Source organism: Melospiza melodia, chromosome 4, assembly GCF_035770615.1.
Source record: "Melospiza melodia melodia isolate bMelMel2 chromosome 4, bMelMel2.pri, whole genome shotgun sequence".
Taxonomy (NCBI): domain Eukaryota; kingdom Metazoa; phylum Chordata; class Aves; order Passeriformes; family Passerellidae; genus Melospiza; species Melospiza melodia.
Genome location: NC_086197.1, coordinates 11,678,136 through 11,699,520, shown reverse-complemented (window position 1 = coordinate 11,699,520; position 21,385 = coordinate 11,678,136). Strand labels below are relative to the sequence as shown.

General features: G+C 41.6%; 1 protein-coding gene across 10 annotated transcripts in view; it reads left to right on the top strand.

Annotated features, from left to right (window-relative positions):
• The first annotated feature begins 227 nt into the window (after window positions 1–227).
• The window catches only part of ERC1 (ELKS/RAB6-interacting/CAST family member 1), a 271,131-nt gene continuing 249,973 nt past the window's right edge, over window positions 228–21,385 (top strand). For 5 of the 10 annotated variants that reach the window (XM_063153880.1, XM_063153878.1, XM_063153876.1 and 2 more), the window contains exons 1-2: window positions 229–295; window positions 10,237–11,069. In XM_063153880.1, coding sequence (XP_063009950.1) covers window positions 10,401–11,069 — 669 coding nt within the window. In that variant the 5' untranslated portion in view covers window positions 229–295; window positions 10,237–10,400. Of the gene's footprint in view, window positions 296–439; window positions 492–10,236; window positions 11,070–21,385 lie in introns of those variants that run through there. The other 5 variants (XM_063153879.1, XM_063153874.1, XM_063153883.1 and 2 more) reach the window with 2 other exon arrangements.

Below are 21,385 nucleotides of genomic sequence, written 5' to 3'. Positions count from 1 at the left end.
CCGGAGCGGCGGCTACGGTGCCGGAGAGCGGCCAAACTTCCCCGGTGGGCGCGCGCGGGCGGTGACGTTCGCCGGGGGCGGGGAGGGCCGGGCCGAGGGAAGCCCCGCGCGGCGAGCGCGCGCGCCGGGGGGCGGGGCCTGCGCGTGTCTCGCGCCGGGGGCGCGGGCGGGAGCGGCGGAGCCGAAGCGGCGGGAGCGGAGCGGAGCCGAACCGAGCGGAGCCGAGCGCGGGCAGCGCCGCCCGTCCCCTGCCCTGCCCTGCCGTGCCGTCCCCTCCCCGCGGGCTGACAGGCAGGTGAGGGGCCGCGCTCGGGGCGGGAGGGGTCGGGTTAACGCGCCTTGCCGTCCGCTGGGGGGAGCCCGGGGCGGGGCGGGGCCTGCGGGCGCCGGTAGCTGCGGGAGCAGCCGCCGCGCTGGGCAGGGGCTGCGGCGGCGGCCGGGCAGGGAGCGGCGGTGGCGGCGGGGGCTGCGGGCGCGGAGCCGCAGCGCAGGTGGGTGCGGGCCCGCGGGGGTGCGCGGGCTGTGGCCGGGCGGACGGAGGGAGGCGGCGGCCGGGGGGGTCGGGGCCTCTCCCCGCCGGGCCCCTCACGCTGTCACCGCCCGGGGCGGGGCGGCCCCGGTCCGGCCCCGGCAGCGCGGCCGCATCGCCCCGCGGGCCCGCGTCCTGCCGGGCACTGCCGGCGCCCGGGCGGGGTTCGGCCGTGCCTCGCACGGGCGGTCATTCCTGCTCTGCCCATTCGCCTTCCCGGGCGGGCTTTTCCGCCCCTCCGCAGTCAGCCTGTCCTTGGGAAGCGCACGCTTTTGTTATCGCAGTCACCTCACCGAGGTAACCGGGAGCCGTGTCTGCTGCCCAGACCTTGTGCAGTGCTGGGTTTTTGGTGTTTTCTCTGCGAGCGCTGCCTGGTCAGTTTCATGTATTTTATTGCATCTACTACGAGGCAGCGTCAGCTGACACGGTGCTTTGTTTCTGAGCGTGCTGCCATCCTGAAGCCTGTGTCAGGAATTGCTGCCCTTCCACATCTGTCTCGTTGGGAGTGTGGGCTCTAAGGGTTGGTTAGGAAGCGCACGATTTGTTGAACCTGGAATGTTAGATGCTCTCTGTGAGTTTCATGTTATGGTTGGTGCTGATACCCTGTGAAATGGTTTAAAGGGAAGCCCCGGTGGAAATGGGAGATGCAAAGATGTAAAGAAACACCTATGGAGGTGCTGCTGGTGGTGGGAAGCAGTGCACAAGCCGAAAGAATGAAAGCAAACGGATAAAAATAGAATTGTTCTGAAGAGCAATGTGTGTTTTGCATTTTTGTCCCAGCACATTTTGGGGGCCACGCTCGATCGTGCAGCCTGTTAGCTCAGATCCAACAGGCTGTAACCACAGAAAGTTGTCTGCTTTTGGTTGTGGTTCTCGAACAATGGCCAGGGATGTCTGCAGCAGTCACCTCCACCAGCTGCCTGCCCTCTTTTGCTCCCTGAGATTATTGCGTCTGCAGCCGTAGGAGGCTGCACACACATCCATCCCCTCCTGAGCCACTGCCTGACACGGTCCTGGAGTTTGTGTTGGAGCCTGCAGCAGCTCGGGTGTGAGCCCCAGTTCAGGGTCAGTTGTGAGTCAGCACCCTCAGAGCCATTCCAAATGGAATAACATGGGAGAAATCACCACCTTGCCTCTGGTTCTGTGATTAGAATTGGTAGTAAAATAAGGGATTTTTTTAGTGATTATTTAGTTAACAGCTGTACTGAACGTAGTTCAGTTCTGGAAGCACAGTTCAGAACTTTTATCACAGAACAGCAGTTCCCAGAACAGTCAATCTATGCCCACTGTATCATCCAGAAGTTTGGAGTTCTCTGAATCCATCAGCCAGAAAAAGGTTGGGATCTGCTGAATGAAATGTGAGTTCATAATAATCTTTGAATAATTTGAACTTCTTCCACCACTTCTGGGAAACCCGTTGAAATGTAATTAAATCACTGTTGGGATGTTAGCAGAAGCCTGAACTGTAGAAAACCTGCTCTCTGGACTATATTAAAGCATCGTGTTTTTCGTAATTTTTAGCATTCTTTTTAATCCTGTCATGAGCTTTTTTTGAGATTCCCTTCACGTAACTTTTCATCTGTATTATGTGGCTAATGGACTGATTAGCAAAAAAGGCAAGTTTGGGATTTATGTGGCCTATTCCCTTTTACTGAATTGCAGATCTTGGTGATAAGAGAAATATTTTTTTTAGAGGTCTTTGGTATTTAGTGGGTTCTTACTTTTTTATTTTCTTTCTTTTTTTTTCTTTTTTTCCCTTTCTTCCTTTGAATGTGCCGCTTTCTCGTTCCTGGTAGCAGTTGTATGCTGCTGCATGAATAGAAATATTTCACCGTGCTATTGTCACCAGTGCTGGAGTTCCTTGCCTCTATTCCTTACTTTGTGAAGCAGAATACCCTCCCATTGTTATCTCTCATCCCCTCACCCCCTCCCTCTTTTCAAGCCTGAAAAACTCTTTAGAGAGAGAGTTTTGTTCCAGCTCTTACCTGGCTAAATCACTGGAGAATTTAAGTTATATTTGGAAGATCTGGCTTGTTTTAGCTGAGTATGGTTTGGATAGAAATATAAGTGTGGAGGGATGCATGTGGCTTTTGAAATAATAGAACTGACCCCACAGTGAGGGTTTTTGACCCTTGCTGCAAGAGGCTGCTCAGTGAGGTGAGGAGGGTTTTACCCACTGCTCTTTAAGCCAAAAGTTTAAACTCTGGCACGCAGGAGTAGAGCAGGAGATCCCAGGAAATGCAGTGCTGGTGCAGCAGTAGTGGTGTTCTGCAGCACGTGGGTTATGTCAATATGGTTGTTGTCAGGGTGAGATTATGGTGGAATTTCTGGAGCTGGAGCATGCTTTGCCTTGCACTGTGGTGTTGCCCATGGTGACTTTGGGCTGGCTGGCTGCATGTGCTTCTAGGCACTTCTGAAATATCTGTAGTGCTTTGAACATTTTGTTTCTGCTATTAAGAAGAGGGTTGTTTGTTGCATGCCACCTGTGGGAAAGAGAGAAACAGCCATGGATAAAAACACAAAGTATTTACTGACTTTGTACCCTAAAATGAGCCTATAAACTCTTTAGCCATACAGTGATAGAAAATCAACATCCACAGGACTTCAGTCTTTTACATAATTTGAGGAGTCGGGGTTAATTTAATCAGTTTATCCCTAGGAAGTGATATGTGTGATATAAATGATATGTTGGAGTTCTGATGCCTGTTGCTTTTTGTGTTTTGCCTTTAAAAAAGGGCACATCATGGTTTTGTTTTCTTCACATCTGCTTTAAATTTAGAGACTTATAATTACATCCCAGCCATTGCACAAAAGAAATCCTGGTACACCTATCCAGACTCCTTACACATGAGTAAATAAAAGTTTAGCTGAAATATATGTATTTATTATAATACATATATACAAGCCTTTTTTGTGGTCTTGTTTGTTTGGGAAAGGAGATAGAAAGAAAACTGTGATGGTGACAGCAGACCCTTTATGCTGCTATCCAGACCTATGGGTATTATAAGAGACAAAACTTGATTTTAAATTTTAAAAGTTAAAAGTGCTTTTGCAGAGAAAGTGCTGCAGAGTAGGACAGAGCATGTGCTGTGTTAGGTCTTCCTTGCTGAGTAAGTAGATGCCCTGAAAGGAATTGTGTACGTGTGGGAAAGAAATTAACTAGGAAACTGATGAAAATGAATGAATGAATGAATATTTCTGGCTCTCATTTACAGACTTGCTGGTGTTTTTTGCTGAATGGAATATCTTGTAGGTGTCTAAAAAGGACAGGGAATCAAGATGTTTCATGTTCTGTGGTGCCATTCCTGCCACCCTTTCAGATGTAAGAAGTGTTTAACAGGAATGTCACTTCCTGTTTAGAAATAAAACGCTCCCTTGACAAATGAATGCTGTTTTTTTTTTTTTTTTTCCTAAAACTGTTTGGGTCAGGTTGATGACCTGCCTCTTACAAAACATATTTTTAAAATGTCAGAGTCACCTGAAGAATTTCAGAGATTTCTGAGATGCTTTTCTGGGAAGATTTCTCTGTATGTGTGGGGGAGAGTGTATCAATTCACATCTTGTGTTGGGTGAGACAGAACAAAGGCTCTGTTACACCTGGCAGATGTGGAAGTAGGTGAATTTAATATAAAAAATTTAGAACAAGCACCACCACCACCATCCCCCCAGCTTTTAAAAAGGATTGGATATAAACAGATGGCAGTGCTTTAACATTTATTTATGTGCTCTTTAGGAATGAGAGACAGTTCTAATATAAACAGTTACTTTTTTGTCTTATTTCTGTCTTAATTTAATTAATCATTATTGCTTTCTTGCTGTCAAGGCCACAAGGATATTTTGATAAACAACCCTGAATTCCATGGGTTCAATGCCTTGTGTCCTGCATTGGCTGGATTGCTGCTTCCAAAGTAAACTTGCTTCTGTCCTTTTTGTGTGTAGTGGTAATTAATTTAACATGAAAAGTCGTGAGCCTTTTTACCTTCCAAAACTAGGCAAACCTAAAATCTACAAGATAGCCTTAAAAGACAGGGGTTTCACACTTTTTATATAAAGTAATGTAGCACACAAAGGTTTTTAAAGTGTGAGGTGGGCTAGGAAATAACAGGAATTCATTTTTTCTTGATTGGTACACCTCTAAGTTGTTGTGAATCATGTCAGTTCTCTCATTATACCCTCTGTTTGTACTCCTGGCAGGGTTTTACTGGAATGTAAGCTTTTCTTTGTTTGGAATGCCATCTTTTCTACCTGCCCTCCCCTCTGCTCTGTCTGCTCTGCAGTCTCTGTCCTACTGTGTGTAATCTAGATGTAGTTACTTGCCATGAACTATTTGGGTGTGAATTATGTAAATGGGAACAATTACTACCTCTGTTAATGAAGTTTAATGTGTCTGCTACAGCCCTTTATCAGATTAAGATGTTTCTTGTAAAGGCTGACTTTGCTTTTATTGTGAAACTGGCATTCAGAGCTTTCCTTGTGCACGCAGGAGTCAGTGTGGCAAGGAAATTCTGTGTTCTGGAAGTTGGATGTGTGGGGTCCCTGGGCTGTGAGATGCCCTTGCGTGCTCTGTGATCCCACTGCCCCACTCCTGACCATCAGGCAGTGATGTATTAATTAATTGTCTCCGTAGATGTTGCAGTTTGTCAGCTGGTGTCAGTCCTGAACAGAAATTGTGGCAAAGAAATTCACAGGACTTGCTGGAGGCTGCAGGAGTTACTCTGAAATTCTCTTTGTTTTGAAAAATGTAGGCTGGATTTTCCCTGTGTTTCTGCAGCATGTTTGTGTGTGTTTGGTTGCTTGCTTACCTGGAGGTAGCTAATGGGCTATTAGTGCTTGTCTTGGAGTGGTGGGAGACATGAAAGGCATTATTAATGTATGTGACAGAGAGATCTTCCAGAAGGTAGCAGAACTTTTTTTTAAATGTGTTTCTGTGTTCTGTCAGCTGCAGACAGGAGCACCTGCCCTGTGACCCATTGGTTCACACAGAATAATAGGTGTAGGGGCTGAGTGCGACAGCACTGCTGAACACATCTCATTTTATTTGGATTCTTCATACTGAACTTTGATACTCAAGTGATCCCCCCAGAATTTCTTACATTTCTACTATGTCCCAATATAGCTTTTATTGGAACCACTAGACCTTTTGACAAGACTCATGTTCCTGTTCCTGCCCTCTCTCATGCCACAACTGCCTTCAAGTAAATCCCCATGAAGTTGTGCAGGTGGCTTTTTCTTGTTCTTTTAGCATGCCAGCTCCTGATCCTGGCGTGTTCTGAGGGAAGCTGGGTTCTCCAGTGCTTTTCACTGCCTAGGACTAGGTTGTTGTAATGAAACAGGTGGATTTTAGTTGCTACAGGTTGCACTGCAGTACATTTAAATGTCTGCTGCCAGATTATAAACATTTTCCATGTTAATGGTGTCTGTCTCTGAGTGTTTTTGGACAGTCACCTGAAAAGACATTTTTCTTAGCTGGCACTTCAAGCAGGATGTGCTGGTACCTGTTTTAAAATTTTTGTACAGAAAATGTGTTCATAACTGTCCTTTTCTAAACCTTTTTATGCAATATTGTGTAATTCTTGCCTGTTCTTTTTCTGATAGTCTTTCTTACAAGTCTTTCCATAATCACTAGATAGCATTTTCAGCTCATGTGGAAGCAGGTAAGGTCTTTGTGTCTGCAAAGGTGCTCTGCCAATTTAAATACATGTAAATATACATATAAAGTTTTACTTGGGCTGATGTGACACTTAAAATTTTTTTTTTAATTGGTTTGCATATAGGATGCTCTTTGAAGTTTTTCTGTTCTATTAATGAACAGTGAACAAGAGAATTTTCTTTCATAATTGTAAAGTTCTGCAAGCTATCTTGAGGGAAAATAGTTTAGCACTTGCTTTAGTGCAAAACCAAAACCAGTGCTAAACCAAAACAAAAACTGTTTTGTTTTTTAAGTTTTTTATGTTGAGAGTCTTTTTTATTTGTTTTTTGTAATCCTGGGTAAGGGCTCCTATATTGGCAGAAAAACCAAAGTTTTTTGAAATCAACAGGAGAATTTGCCAGGGGAAGAGGGTTAATGCATTTAATACATCCACAGTTGGACATTGTTCCTTGTGGTTATCACCATCTTGTACAGTTAAGGGATGATTTATTTGTGACTAAATTTAGGCTCAGTAGAAGAGGAACATAGTAACAGTGCTGCATGTTGGTCCCATGGAAGATAAGAGGCCATACTTGTGAGACTCCCAGTAAAATACTAGTGTGAGTCAGAATATTGAAAAACTAACTTTTCTGGTTGTGATGTTACCTGAAAGAAATCTTCCATTTACCTTTGCTGGGGCTCTGGGAGGGAAAATGAAATTCTTTCTTCTTCCTGATTAATTGGTTTTGCAAAAAAGAAAATATTGTTTTTTTTATTTCCCTCACTTTGCTGGTTTCATGGTGAAAGATTTTTTCCTAGTGTGAGCTGTAATATCTGTGAAGTGTAATATCTGCTTTTACAACAAAGTGATATGGCCAGTGATAAATGCTACTGGGAAAAAATAGGAAGAAAATAAAAGAGTTAGATTTATCTTGTAATTTCTTTTTGATCTTGAACTGTGACAAATCTGTGTCAATGAAAAAACTGAAACTGCATGTGCGGAAAAGTGTATTTAGTTAATATTGGAATATTCACAGTTTTAAGGTCTAGCAATGGTGTGGTGAAAGTTGTCATTTCAAGGAGAATACTGGAGGGTTATGTTTGCTTGTTTCCAAAGACAACTTTTCATCTCAATCTGCTGCTTTTGAGTGAAAAGTGAGTGCAGTGTAATGCATGGCAGCAACAGCAGAGTTCTTCTCCCTGAGTTTTGGCTGTGCCAGCTCTGGGAATCCTTCCCATTACCCTGATCAACAGCTAATTCTGGCCCTTGGCTTTCATGGCTTGGGTTATTTGATGTTTTGGAGTGGCAGAGGGGATGGTGCCTGCCTGTGAATAATCAAAGCTCAGAGCTGGGTGAGCACAGGGCTGGAGTTTGCAGCTGAGATGGTGAGAGCTCCTGAGAGCTCTCCTGCCTGCCCAGGATGGCTGGGGATGGTTCCTGCACAGCCCTGCACAGGTATCAGCTCCTCTCTGCTGCCTGGAGCTGCTTTAGCCCAAGGACAGCAGCCACTCCCATTTAACAAAATGTTTGCTGATGCAAGGAGAAGGCAGCTCTCCGTGGCACCTTTTCATGGCATTGTCCATGTTGAGGGTGAGGAGCTCTTTAGAAATTATCAAACACCTTTTGAGCTCCTCTGGTGTCTTGCTAAGGACTTCACCAGGTGATTCTTCTGTGTGCAACAGTGATGTAGATTTTAAACTTAATGGTTTTGGGGTGAAGTTCTTCAATGGAAACACACATAAGTTTAATATTTTGGTTTGATGTAAACTCATCTAAAGCTGTTAATGAGTGTTTGCCCTCATTTACTGTGGTGAGCTTCCAGCAAGTGAATTAAGTGCTGTGATTTGGATGAATTTTCAGGAGGATCCTAATGAATGCAAGCTCTCAGTGGAATGTACTTTATGCAGTGTCTAAGAAATCATATCTGACTTGTTTTGAGTGCTCAAGTGGTGTCACAGCAGCATTTTTAGCATTTTGATATCTCAAAGAGTGAGGCTGGTCTGAAATAGCCTTTCTGTTTGGAAGAAGTGTTTTTCTTCTAGATCTGGGGCACAGTGTCTTGCTTATTGAAGCAACTTCAGTGTAACACTGTGCACTTTGTTGCAGAGTTTATATTTCTCTACTGTTTTGCATAAGGATATGTAGTTGAAATAGAAGAAATGTAACTTGGATTAAAAAATACATCTGTAGGTGTTGCTTTGGCAGATAATTTCAGTCAATTCTGGTGGCTGTTTTTCCTTGGCCAGTTCTTTATAGATGTGCTCTAAAATATTCTGTAGCAATATTGTTGCTAGCTTTTCTTGTAATTTTAAAAAAACCAGAGTGAGCACTTGAACATCTTGAGAACTGCTCACAAAGCAGCATCAATTTCCATAAGCTTTGTAAAATTCCTCATGCCATTGTATCTTCAACGAAATTGTGTGAAATTGATGAAATGCTGGCTTACCCTGGCCTTCTTTTCCATTTAAAGTTCAAGATTAAGCCAAACATTTTGGAGCTATTTCTTGTTGCATCTTTTCCTATACTGACTTATTCAGAAAGGTAAAAAATATTCTGTCTTTTCTTCCTGGATTTTACTTGTTTTTCTTTCTGCCCTTTTCCAGTATTTTTTGCACTATTATTTTTTGATCACTTCCTTCCACCCACTTGCATTGTTTCTACAATTTCTTTTGGAAGTGTATCCCTGTTTTAAACTTAATCTTTACCCTTTTTGCCCAGTTATTATCTCCCAAACATGCTGGTTTGGAGAAATTAATTCCTAATATCTGGCAAACCTGACTTCTGAGCAGAAGGGCAGGTAGATGAGAGCTGGTGTGAAAGGCAAGATGCTGGGATATATTAGGTGCTGCTGCTCCTTGGACACTGGCTGGTATTCCATCATCAGGAATGTTTCAGTGTTCTAATTTTGATTTCAATCGAGCCCAGCAGTCACATGGAATAGTTTACAATGGGAAAAAACAGTGGTGAAAAAAAAGTGAGAACGGTATAGTGGGATAATTTTACATTTTAGTTACATTTTTTGCTTCTCTGCTAGATCTTGGCTATTGACTTGATCCCAGCCCAGAGTCCCTGTCCTGAAGAGTTTCCTGCCAGTGCTTGTATTACAGCATCATATTGCACTGCTGAAATAAGGAATTCTCTTGCATATGCCAGCAGAGTCTGTATTTAAAGAAAAAGCAGAGGGGAGAAGGAACAGCAACAGGATGATGTCAAACTGTTCTGTGTTTTAAAAGGTCCCTGATGTTGAAATATTATTTGATGGAAATAATCTCAAATGGTTAATGAGAAGTACATTTCAATCAAAATATTTTCTTAACCTGAACAAGGATATAAGTTATTTAGTTTGGGGGAAAATAAGAGTGTAGAACCAGTTTTCAGTGGAGCTGTGATTCTTTTGTTCCTCTTAACCTCATTGGTCTCATTGCTGGGTCATTGCTCCTATTTCAGATTTGCATCTGTGCTTGCTGAAGTTGTGTGGTCAGTAATGATTTCATGATTATTCTTAGTTTTGGTTCTGATTTCTGCATTTCAAGTGGGGCTGACAGCAGTGCTAAGGAACCTTCTGGTGGAGGTCATGGTCAGAGTCACTTCAGTCTGTCCTGCCTTCCCATTTGCAGGGTGATTTCACAACACAAGGGTTTAGAAACTGTGTCCTATGGAAGCTGGCAGTGCTTGAAGCAAAGATATGCTACTGAGGGGTTTTAGAATTTTGATTCTCTCACTCGGGTAACAGGTAAAGCATTAGGGCCAGTTAGAAATAGGAAGAAAGATGAGATGGCATCTGAAGGTTTTGTCATCACCAACAAAATTATGGCTTGAAGATTGATGGATTCTCTTTTTGTTTCCTCTTTGCTGTGATAATATAGCAATAGAAAAGCAAGAATAGAAGTTTCTTTTTGAGTTTAAAGGTTTAAATAAAACATTTCTTTTTTTATTAAGAGGAATTGAAAAATACTGGAGAACTGTAAATATAGGGGAATAGATACTAATGTGGAACAAATATGTGGTGATAAACTAGGTATTTAATGTGTTATTTTTATTGATGTAGATTTTAATGTGTCATTCTCATTGACACAGATATGGTCCTGAACACCGTGAGCACGTGACTTCAGAGATGGACAACCAGCTCTGTTCCAAGTTGTGATTGGCCTTAAGTTGACTTATAACCATTGAAAAGCTTACCAGGAATTCAGTCATTCCTGCATTTTGCCTATCAGATTGCCTGGCAGCACCAGCTCACCATGTACGGGAGCGCTCGTTCCGTGGGCAAGGCGGAGCCCAGCACGCAGAGCCCGGGGCGCTCGCCGCGCCTGCCGCGCTCGCCGCGCCTGGGCCACCGCAGAACCAACAGCACGGGGGGCAGCTCGGGGGGCAGCGCCGGGGCTGGCAGCGGCAAAACCCTTTCCATGGAGAACATTCAGTCCTTAAATGCTGCCTATGCCACGTCCGGCCCCATGTACCTGAGCGACCACGAGAACGTGGGCGCGGACACCCCGAAGAGCACCATGACCTTGGGCCGCTCGGGAGGGCGGCTGCCGTACGGCGTCCGCATGACTGCCATGGGCAGCAGCCCCAACATTGCCACCAGCGGAGTTGCCAGCGACACCATCGCGTTTGGAGAGCACCACCTGCCCCCGGTGAGCATGGCATCCACCGTGCCTCACTCGCTGCGCCAGGCCAGGGACAACACCATCATGGACCTGCAGACGCAGCTCAAGGAGGTGCTGAGGGAGAACGATCTGCTCCGCAAGGACGTGGAGGTGAAGGAGAGCAAGCTGAGTTCTTCCATGAACAGCATCAAGACCTTCTGGAGTCCTGAGCTCAAAAAGGAGAGAGCTCTGAGGAAGGATGAAGCTTCAAAAATCACCATTTGGAAGGAGCAGTATAGGGTTTTGCAAGAAGAAAACCAGGTATGTCATCTAACGTCACTGCTGTGGTAGTGTGGTAGCATGATTAAATGACTTTAATAAACTTGCATGCTACACTTAAGCAGCTAAATTAAAATTAGATTGGTGCTTTTCTTGGGTAATTGATGTGGGTAAGATGTGTTTTCAGCTTGCAAGCCTGTTTTTAGATGTTTCTCGTCACACTTGTAAACTACTTTGAGTGCTCATTTTTCCTTGGGTGTCGTGTGTATTTTTCCCCCTAGGACTGATGGTAACCACTTGGTTTCCTTTTGAGAGTATTTATTCTGTTCATAATTAATATTTTTGTGCTGTTTACCTCTTGAAGTGTTCTCTTAGATGCAGAATGTACTAACTGCTGACCCCCAGGATAACTGCACTGTTGCTGAATGCTGACAGACTGCCATTAAAAACAAAGTTAATGTTACACTCACTGGTATTTAGAGCTAAAACGTCCAGATCTGCAGTTTTCACAAACAGATATAAATTCTGTTCTTGGCTACATTTAAATAGCACTGTTTAATACATGCTTGCTATTCTTTTTTTCATAAACTGTGCATATTTTGTTATGCAACTATCCTAAAGCACCCTACAGTTCTGGGGCTTTTTTTGTAGTGGTCTGGCCAGTTACAGAATAGGGAGAAGAACAGATTCTCAGGTGTCTAGGTCTTAGGTCTTGTGCAACTTGAAAGCATCTCCAAATTAAAATAAAACTCAGAGACTGATTAAAATTGAGGTGTCTTTGTAGTCAGTTCTACTGATTAAAAGCTTTGTAAAAGTCCTCCCACCTAGAGCTCCTTCGTCCTGAAGTAAATATTTGTCTTTGAGTGCCCTCTTGGTTAGTTGTTTCTGGCCAAATGTGGGTTCAGCACCTCTCTGGACTGTCAGGTAAAAAAACCTCATTATTCTTATGGAAAATAGACCCAGTGTCCAACTCCAAAAGTTCCCTGAAATGTAAGTCAGCTTCCATCATGACAAAATTACTTTCCCTGTTGAGCTTTTAAAGTATCCAAGCACGTTTAATGAAAGTTTCCATAATTCAAATGTGACCATGTTCTTGTAGCTTTTAAGGTGTAGGTGCTATTTTAGGCAATGCTTTTTGTAAGATTGCTTTAGAAGGTGAAGGAGAGAAGGAAATGCAAGAAGAAAAGGCTACAGCTTGTTGTACTCTGCTTTCAGGTAGCCTGTCCTAAGTAGTAAATTATTTTTGGTTAGTGATTAGTCTACTACGCTGAACCTGTCTGCAATTTTCTTTTCACTTTTTAAAGAGCTTGAGTTGAAGAAAATAAGTTGCTTTTCCTGAGATAGTATGAAATAATTTAATGAACTTGTCATTTAGCTTTACAGCTGTATTCTTACCAAATGGTAAGAATCACAACATTAACTTGTTAAGGTGTGTGACACTTTGTCTTTATTTACTTATGTCATCTTGGAATGCAGAAAACCTGAAGTAAAATAATTTTTATTGCAAAGGTAGGATTTCTTTAAAAGCAGTAATGTTATGAAAATTTTAGTTATAATGTTGCAGTACCAGGGTAGCAAATATCTGGAATACCAGTCACTCAACTTTTCTGGTTTCAGTTGCAGGTAGGTCTTTTAATTCTTAAATTCTTCTCATTTTTTGGCCCTGTTTTCATGTTGAAGAGACTGTCTTGGAATACAATAATATTTTTTCTGAAATCAATTTTGACATTTGAGGATGCTTTGGAAATCTTGCAAGAAAAATGCCATGGATATATGGTTTAAAATTGATTAAGCAATTACTAAATATGAATACAGTTGAGAATAGTGATTTCTCTATCTTAGATTTTTTTTTTCTTTGTCTTTCCTTTATCCCCTAATTAAACATTTACAGATATTTCTAGGCTGCTGTTCTCAAGGCAATCACAGTAATTACTACCACACTGGTAGAATTGTATAACTTTGGTCCAAAAGTAAGAAGGGTGCAATTTAAAAGTAAATGGGTATTATTGCATTGAGCTGTAAAAATTAAGAATGCTAATTAATAGATTATAGTTAGCTAGCAGTGTGTTCTAATTAAATTCTGAATTCAGTGTGTCTTTTATACCCTTTTGGAGTTGGTCACTTCAGCCCTTCACGTGGAAGATCAGTTTAATAGGATTTTCTCTAATTAAACAGATGTCTCTGTTTAGACTCTGAACAAGGAATTTCCCAGATGTGTTGGGGGAGCAGCAAATATCTTCATTACCTCCTCAGCCTCCTTCTGAAATGCGTTCCAGTATAATTGCAGGAACAGGAGTTTTAGACTTAGTTATGAGTATTTCAGCACATCACTTTTTAAAAAGATTTCTTGCACGTGTAGTACTTGTGCTTTATATAAAGTTTATCTCACACCAGTTGTATTGTTTAAAATCGACTCAACTCATGGAGCCAAGATGCTGGCTGACTCATACCATTATCTGATAGGCATCTCAGTCTCTTTCCTGTGGTCATGGCTCTTTATTCTGCTGCACACACTTGATTGTCCCTGATTGTATTGCTGTTCTTGTCACCTCAGCTTGAGTGACTGAATTGCCCCTTGGGTTTGGGAGTTGGTAAAAGTACCTGGAGATGTGAGCCCTGGTTGGTTGCTACCTCAGCCTTCTATGAGTGAATGCATCAGTGTCTTTGAGTTTTGTTTCCTGTCTCTGTAATTGTATTGCTTATTGATTTCCAGGACATTTTCCAGGTTCATTAAAGCTCAGAAAATGAGTGGGGAGATTAAAGAACATGCTGCCTGTCCTGAGGCAGTCCCAGCCTTTTGGTTGTCCTCTGGGGGCACTAGGCAGGAGGGTTATCCTGGATATAATCCTGAGAATGCCATGCACATGCTCTCTGGAGCTCTCACCTGGGTGGGCATCCTTGCCCAGCTGTGTTGCAGCACATCTGGATTTATCAGATGCTCTGAGCAAATGCTGCAGCTGGCAAGTGGAGCTTTATTTCCATCCTTTGTTGCTGATCCTGAAGAGACAGAAAATCCTTTCTTTACATAAATGGGGAATGTCATTGAAAGCTCACTTTGAAGAGCTCAAAAGTAAACATGGAAAGTATTCCTGTAGTTAACACAGATTCTTGGAAAAACACGACAGTTTTCAGTGCAGTGTGGATGACTTAACCAGTCATTCTTCACAAGAAACCCAGAGGAAAGTGCAAATGATTGCTCAGTTATGCAAACCCATGCATATTCAAGGAGAAATTGATGAAACCACTAAACAGGAGCTTGGTTTTGGCATGGTGTCACTCTCCTCTAAATGCTTTAGTGGGAGCTGTATTTTTCTGAGTTGAGAAATATTTTATTTTTTTTTTAGTGTGTGTGGTTTAAAGGTTCCCTGGAAACCTCTTCATCAGAGGAAAGGAAAGACAGTCAGTATGTTTTGCACCACAGCAGAAACAATTTGCCTAGAACCTGGACAGTGGTGGGGTGATGTGAAACTCAAGGACAGAGGAGTTCCTCTCAGTTGAGACTTGCTTATGACAAGGTTGATTGTGCCTTATAATAAGTAGTGCAATGCAAATTTGATGTCTAACGCCCTGCACTGAAATTTCCACGTTTAACTGATCTACTTTTAAGATCAGATTTATGTTTCAGCTAAAATAGTGTGGTATTGCTGAAAACATCTTTTTACTTTGATGCATTTCTGTGGCCTTTTTGTGGTTAGAGGCCTTGGATGTCTGAGTCAGAGAGTTTAACCAAGAAAATATTTCTGAAAGGAGTTTCACCTGGCTTGGGGTAAGCACTTGAAGAAGATTGTACTTTATTGTGATGGATATATTCCAGCATCTCACCAGCATTCCCCAGAGTCAGAAGTATTTTCCATTTCTTGGTAGTGTGTAATGAGCATCTCACTTTCAAAAATGTGGTTGTCCATGTGTTAACCTCTTAAATGCATTGGGTGCTGCTGTTATGAGACTGAGCTTCTAATGAGTACATTCTGTCCCTGAAAATCAGATTGATTCTCATTTCTTCATTGGTTTATTTTTTTAAATTATGTATTAAAAAATTGGTATGTCTTAGTGCTGTGTCATTCTATTACTATCCCCATTCCTGAGCTGGTTATTCATTGATAGAAAACGAAGATTTTTCTTCCATTCTGGGTGTTTAATTGTGCAATATATGGTTCCATAGGCATTGCTTAAAGGCATTCTCTGCATCCCAGAGCATTGCATTTAAATAATTCCTTCAATGGCAGATTGAAGGAATTGGCTCTCTAGATTTCTGCCAGCTTTAAGGTTCCTTCTGTCACTCCCCAGCTGCAGCATGAAATTATAATTCAGTTCTCTTTCAGAATAACTCAAAACTCCATCCTCAAGAGTGCTTGGTATCTGAAGCATTTATCAGGTCACAGCACTTCGTAATGACCTCAGAAATTGTCATGTGGTCACCCGAGAGAGCACCCTGTGTTCTGTCTTTTTTTTTTTTCAATTCTGTAAGGAAATAAAACTAGACTTTTATCTAGTTATGTATATTCCCCAAGGCTCCCTTTGTCCCATGTTTCCTCTTCAGGTAGGATCTAATACCTTGGCTTGCTTTGAGCTGTAGCATAGGCTGAACAGCTGCTCTCTACTTGATCCATTAAACATACAAGGGGAGTACTACCAACTTAAAAGCAGCTTGGAATAAAACAGGTGACATCAGTGGTGCTGTTGAACTTAGTAGTTTAACTGTGCTTTTGTTGCTGTTCAGCTGGAGCAGGGATTACTCCAAATTCTGCAGAACTTAGAGCAGATGCTTTCTGCTATAATTCTTTCTCTAATATGTATTGAATCTGTTCAGATATTAGGCTCCTAACTAGGGTGGCAGTGTGTTATTCCACCATTTGGTGTTTATATTCCTGGAAAGTCTTGTCTGTAATGCTGTGTTTCTCTAGAAGCCTTTGTTCCTTCCAGCACTGTTCTATTTATGGTGTTTGAGTTAGTAATTTTTTCCCTTAAGTGTTCTTGCTTTCTAAAATATGAACTAAGTATCTTGAAACTGTGTAAGGCTTCCTCTTTCTTAGTCCAGTGAACATTTAACAGTGACAGATGATGGCAATAGTGCAGAGGTGCTCCTCCATTACAGTAATTTCTGCTGATGTTACAGCTTTACCCTGCCAAATCCACCATTCTCATGTATGTGCCTCATACTCTGCCTGGTATTGATTTGAGTAGAAAGGAGAGGAGCACTTTGGGTGGAACTGCCAGGCCATGGAAAAAAGGTTTAGTTGTGCTGGTATTGTGTCCATCTTTTAGGTGTGCCTCAGGAGCAAAAACTGAAATAGAGCTTTTTAAAACTCTTGATTCTAGGAAGCCTCAGAGATATAAAGATGGTCAGCAGAGTGGTCCACCCTGACTAAACTGTTAGTTGGAAAGAATAGGTTTTATTTCAGCAGAGTAGATTTCTAGGATACAGTTAACAGTCCATTTAATCTTCAGACTTTAGTAAGGCAGAGGGACTTTTGTATTTAGGATAGATATTTGTGTATATGTATGCTCTGAGATGAAAGCTAGAGAACCTTTGTTCTCTGGTTAAGAGGGGACAGTTCTATACTCTGAAAATAGTAAGTGTGTTTGATAACTCGTGAAGAGCAGTCATGCCAGCTATCTGAATTAGTAATTGAAGAAAAAAACATTGTGAAATGACACTTTAGGCTCAGCTGGTAGGAGAGGAATAAGGGAATGAACTTGGTAGTGCTTGAGATGTTCCAGTATAGAACTCCTTTGAATATATTTTCTGTATACACTTGTGTTTAGGGGACACAATAAAACAACAGTGTTTTCAGTAGTGATTTGTGGTGATTTGAGATTTTGACAGAAATCAGATTACAACTGCTTGCCAGCAGGTAGCATAGCAGTTGAGGATTACACTTTTTTTCCTTGAATGGATAATGCTTTGTAGTTCTTCTGTATAATTTTTTGACATAATCTATTGAACACATGGAAAAATGGCTGCATCTGTTAAATTCAGGGGATCATAACTATATCTCCATTTTTTGTCTGAGGATAACAAGCAGTAGACCTTGAAAAGAAAGTCTTTTCAGCAAAACTTGGTTTCATAACCCACAAGGTCTACATAATTATGTTTTGCATGGTATTTTCAGATTGATACTGGTTCTCTTGGAAAGGTCAGAGTCACCATCTGTAGTGGAAAAAAATACAAGGACAAAGTGTATTTAGCTTCCTTCTGTGGTGATACCAGTTGTTCTGTCTAAGTGATTTGCTTTGTGCTTGCAGTAGCATCCCCTTGGACTGTGAAGCAGGAGGGGGTGTTTGGTTCTATTGGCAGCCTTGAGAAGCAGGTAGCAAATCAAGGTTTTGCAAACTGCCATTGGAACTGAGAGATCTTTGTAAATCACAAAAAAAACCTCCTTGATGTAGTGATGATTTTGCTTCCAAAGAGTATTAAATATCCTAAGAGAACTCTACTTCTTTTTCCTATTAATAAACCTTGGATTAAATACTAAAACTTTCTGTTTGGAGGAGATTGAGGCATTCCAATATACGTCATGTTTTGCAATTGCTAAGGCAGTATTGACATTTACACCATAAAGAAAAGAAAGGAAGGATATTCTATCAATATCTAGATCAGTATTTGAGATCTTGTTATAATCCAAATTTTTATCAGTTGGCCTTAATTAAGAAAGCCTTCTTAGGGATTCACCCTAGGAAGAGATTGTGTTCTTTACAGAAAGAACAACCCACAACACCCCAAACAAACTACCCCCCAAAAAAATCCCCAACTCAAACCCCAAAACCAACCAGTCAAAAAAAAAGAACCCCCAGCCCCCCAAAAGCATGAAATAGTCTTGTTATGCATGTGTGCTCCCCAAAATGAGCATGATCAGATGCCAGAATTCTGGCACAGAACACCATGATGGCTTTTTCTAGAGATCATTGCTTTAGAAATCAGAGGAGTTAAACTTGCGTATAACAGTGACAGGAATAAATACCACGTGACTGCCTTCTTCAGTTTAATTTTAGCAACTTGGTTTGTAAACTGGAATGCTAAGTAATGTACAATCATCAGTAAACCTAAAGAACTTGGTGCTTTTAAGCTCTTTGTTGAGCTGTGTACAAGATTTTAAAATTAATTTTTGTATTACTTCTTAATCCTGGTGCTATTTAAATGATGAAATTGTGTGAGCAGTGGGCTGGTTTTGCTTGTCCCTGGGTGGGAGCTGGAGGGCCAGGATCCCCTTAAAACAGGGAAAAATTAAGTCCTGGCTGCTTTGTGCTGCATGCAATTCCTGTTAAGGACTGCTTTCAAAATCTAATGATTGTTATCACTATTTTGGAAAATCAATAGTATAAGCCAACAAGGGTGAGCAACTGGCTGGAGGCAGTTAGGTTCTTCCAGAATTTGATTTCACAACATCAAAATTAATTTGAAGGCAATGTGTAAATTTCTAACCATCCTGGGCAGTTCATTGCAAGCACGCAAAATAACACCAGGTCATGGGGTGATGACTTTTTGAATTTCAGGTGTAACACAAAATACACTTTTATTGAGGGAGGAAGGAAGTGATGGAGATCAGCTGCCTGGGAATAAGATATTTTTCAATGCTTTGGGGATAAATTTTACTTTGGGTGCTTTGTTTAATGCCTGTTCCTCTATGACATCTGCATTGTAATCAGGTTCTGAAGTGTGTTGTTACACGTTTCTGTCTCTGCACTGGTACCCCCTCCTGCTTCTTCCATTCTCCTCCCCCTTCCCCTGCTTTAGTGGGCTGGAAAGAGAAGCGGGATGACAGCAAGCAAGTAATAAATGGTAATCCAAAATTAAGCCTCACTGGTATCTGTATCAATTGCATGTTTTCTTGGCCAGTACATAAAGTGTCCTCGAGTTCTCATGAGCAGCACTGTGCAGGAGCAGGCACTTCACTGAAGAGTTTTCCACTGCCTAAAACATTTCACTGTGCAGCCTTGCACACCAGACAGTAGACTTGGCATTGACTTTATGGGTTTGTTTGATCCTCCTTATCAAATGATCAGGTACCAGCTACCTTGGGTGGTTAAACTTTGTGAACAGATGGTCTTCTAATTATATGTGGATTCCAAAGAATACAAGGCCATGCACTCTTTCTGATGCTTCTTGTCACTTGTTTCTGAACTTGTTTCTGAGATTAAAACAAAGCAGCACATGAAGTGCCATAATTCAGAAATTAAAATCCTATTTCTTCAGGTACTTTGTTTCTTCCATAGTAGTTGTTTGTTGCTTGTAGGGGGATAGAATATAAAATAAAGAAAATAAAGATAGTGTAGAAAGTAATCTCACCCCTAAGGAGTTGCAGCTGGGCCAGTTATCAAAGATTAGGAACAGGCCTGAGTTTAACAGGCCACAGCTGTGACCAGTGAGACGAAGATGCTATAAAAGAGGGGTTGGGAAGCAGAGCCAGTTGGCTGCTGTGTGAAGAAGGAAGAGTGAGTGCTCTGAGGAGCTGCCCACGAGAAACACCAACAAGGTATGAAACTTTTATGATGAGGAGACAACAGTATGGAATGCCTGCAATAAGATGATAACACCTACTAATATATGAAATATGTATGTATGTACACCCCCACACAAATCCTACCCTTTTTAATGCAGTGAGATGAGAGATGAGGTGTATATACCTTTTTTCCTTACAGGAATAATGAAATTGTCTGAGTAGTGGTCTGATTTTTAGTGGAATTGTGTCTCAAATGACAAATACTTGACTTTTCCCTCCCCTCAGTCAAAACTCCCTGAACATTTGTGTTGTAGCATATTGTCTTTGAGCAACTTACAGCTTCTCGTCTCAGGCTTAACCTGTTGTTAGACTTGTTCTTTTTAATTTTTTTTAATTTTACTATTGGCATAATTCATTAGACTCCATCAGACATGTTATAAGTGGGTATTAGTTCTTGCATGAACAGAAATAAACCATGAGGCAACAAAAGTAACTTGAGATAAGTGGAGCTTTCTTTGTTAGCGCTTCCCACGCAGCCCATTGCAGCATCTGATCTCACAGCCAGGAGCTTCCACGAGGCTGATCTTGTGTCTCTGTCTCTTTGGAGACATGGGAACATTTAAAAGTAAACATTTGATTTGCTAAAGGATTCAGGGCATCATACCCAAGCTCTTAAAAATGCTATAAATGTCAAAATCAACACAGCTAAGAAACACCAAGCTGTTTGGAAAATAAAATGTCCCTGTGGAAGATCCTACTCCATAGTCAATGCTTTGGATCTGATCTACAGGAGCAGTTGATTGATGAGAAAGACGCATGCTCTTTAAGGGTGATCATAGTTTTGTATTTGACTAAAAATTTACATGGCATGGACTAAAAATTTTCATGAAGTTCTGAAAGTGTTTTTGGCCTCTGTGGCAAGAGGTTTCAGTGTTTCTTTGTTGGATGGGAGAAGGACATCCATGAAGAGGATGACAAAAGCTTTAGGCTGAGAATTGGTGCTGATAGGTGAAATGGTGGATCTCAGAATTATCCTGGAAAAAGGAAATGGGCACAAAAAACAAGCAGAATAAAGGCTTCTAATAGGTTCTTAGGAAATGTTGTGCCCTGCCCTGGAGACTTAGGAAGTAACTGCCTTATTTCTCTCAGTTAGGCAAATGTGGAGAATAAGATTCTTCAGTGATTCATTGTTCATCTCTGTTCAGTTTGGGAGTGCAAATGACAGGGTTGTGATTACTAGGTACAGCTTAGTTAAATTCCAATATTCCAGTGTTTTTCTGATTGTGCAGCTCAGTAACTCTGATGAGAACAGAGGGAACAATTTTGGGAGAGGACAAAGGTAAAAATCTAGATAATTTTTTGATCTCATCAACTGTGGCATATTTGTGTGCATAACACATTTATGTACTTTTCTGAAATCTTCCTTTGGTTTGCACATAAGTTAATTTTAACAAATGTTGCTTGTGATGATTAATAATTTACAACCATAGGTGTGCTTTTTTTTTGTTTTTTTTTTTTTTTGAGGGTAGAGGGATTTCCCAGTCTTCATCAGCCTGTGTATATGTTGAGTAAAGTTGAATTATTCTGTTCATGGAAGCTTTGATTTGGAGGACAGCCTCCTTTAAATCTTTTTTTCCCTCAGCTGGTGTCTGATGGGTCAGGTTTGGCCATGCAGTTGTGAGCCTGTTAATGTGTAACCATTTTAATAGATCTGAGAGGTTGGTTACTCAACAAGGGACCTCTCTAAGAAACCATAGGTATACTTTCATAGGAGAAGGTAAATAGTGTGCTCTATATGTGCAGTCAACAGCACTTTTTATGGGTGAAGGAAAATTAACTCAGCCATTTTATGGTCCTCTTTGCAGGGATGTGTTTAGACTTTCTCATCGCTTCACTATGACTGGAATGTTCCAAAAT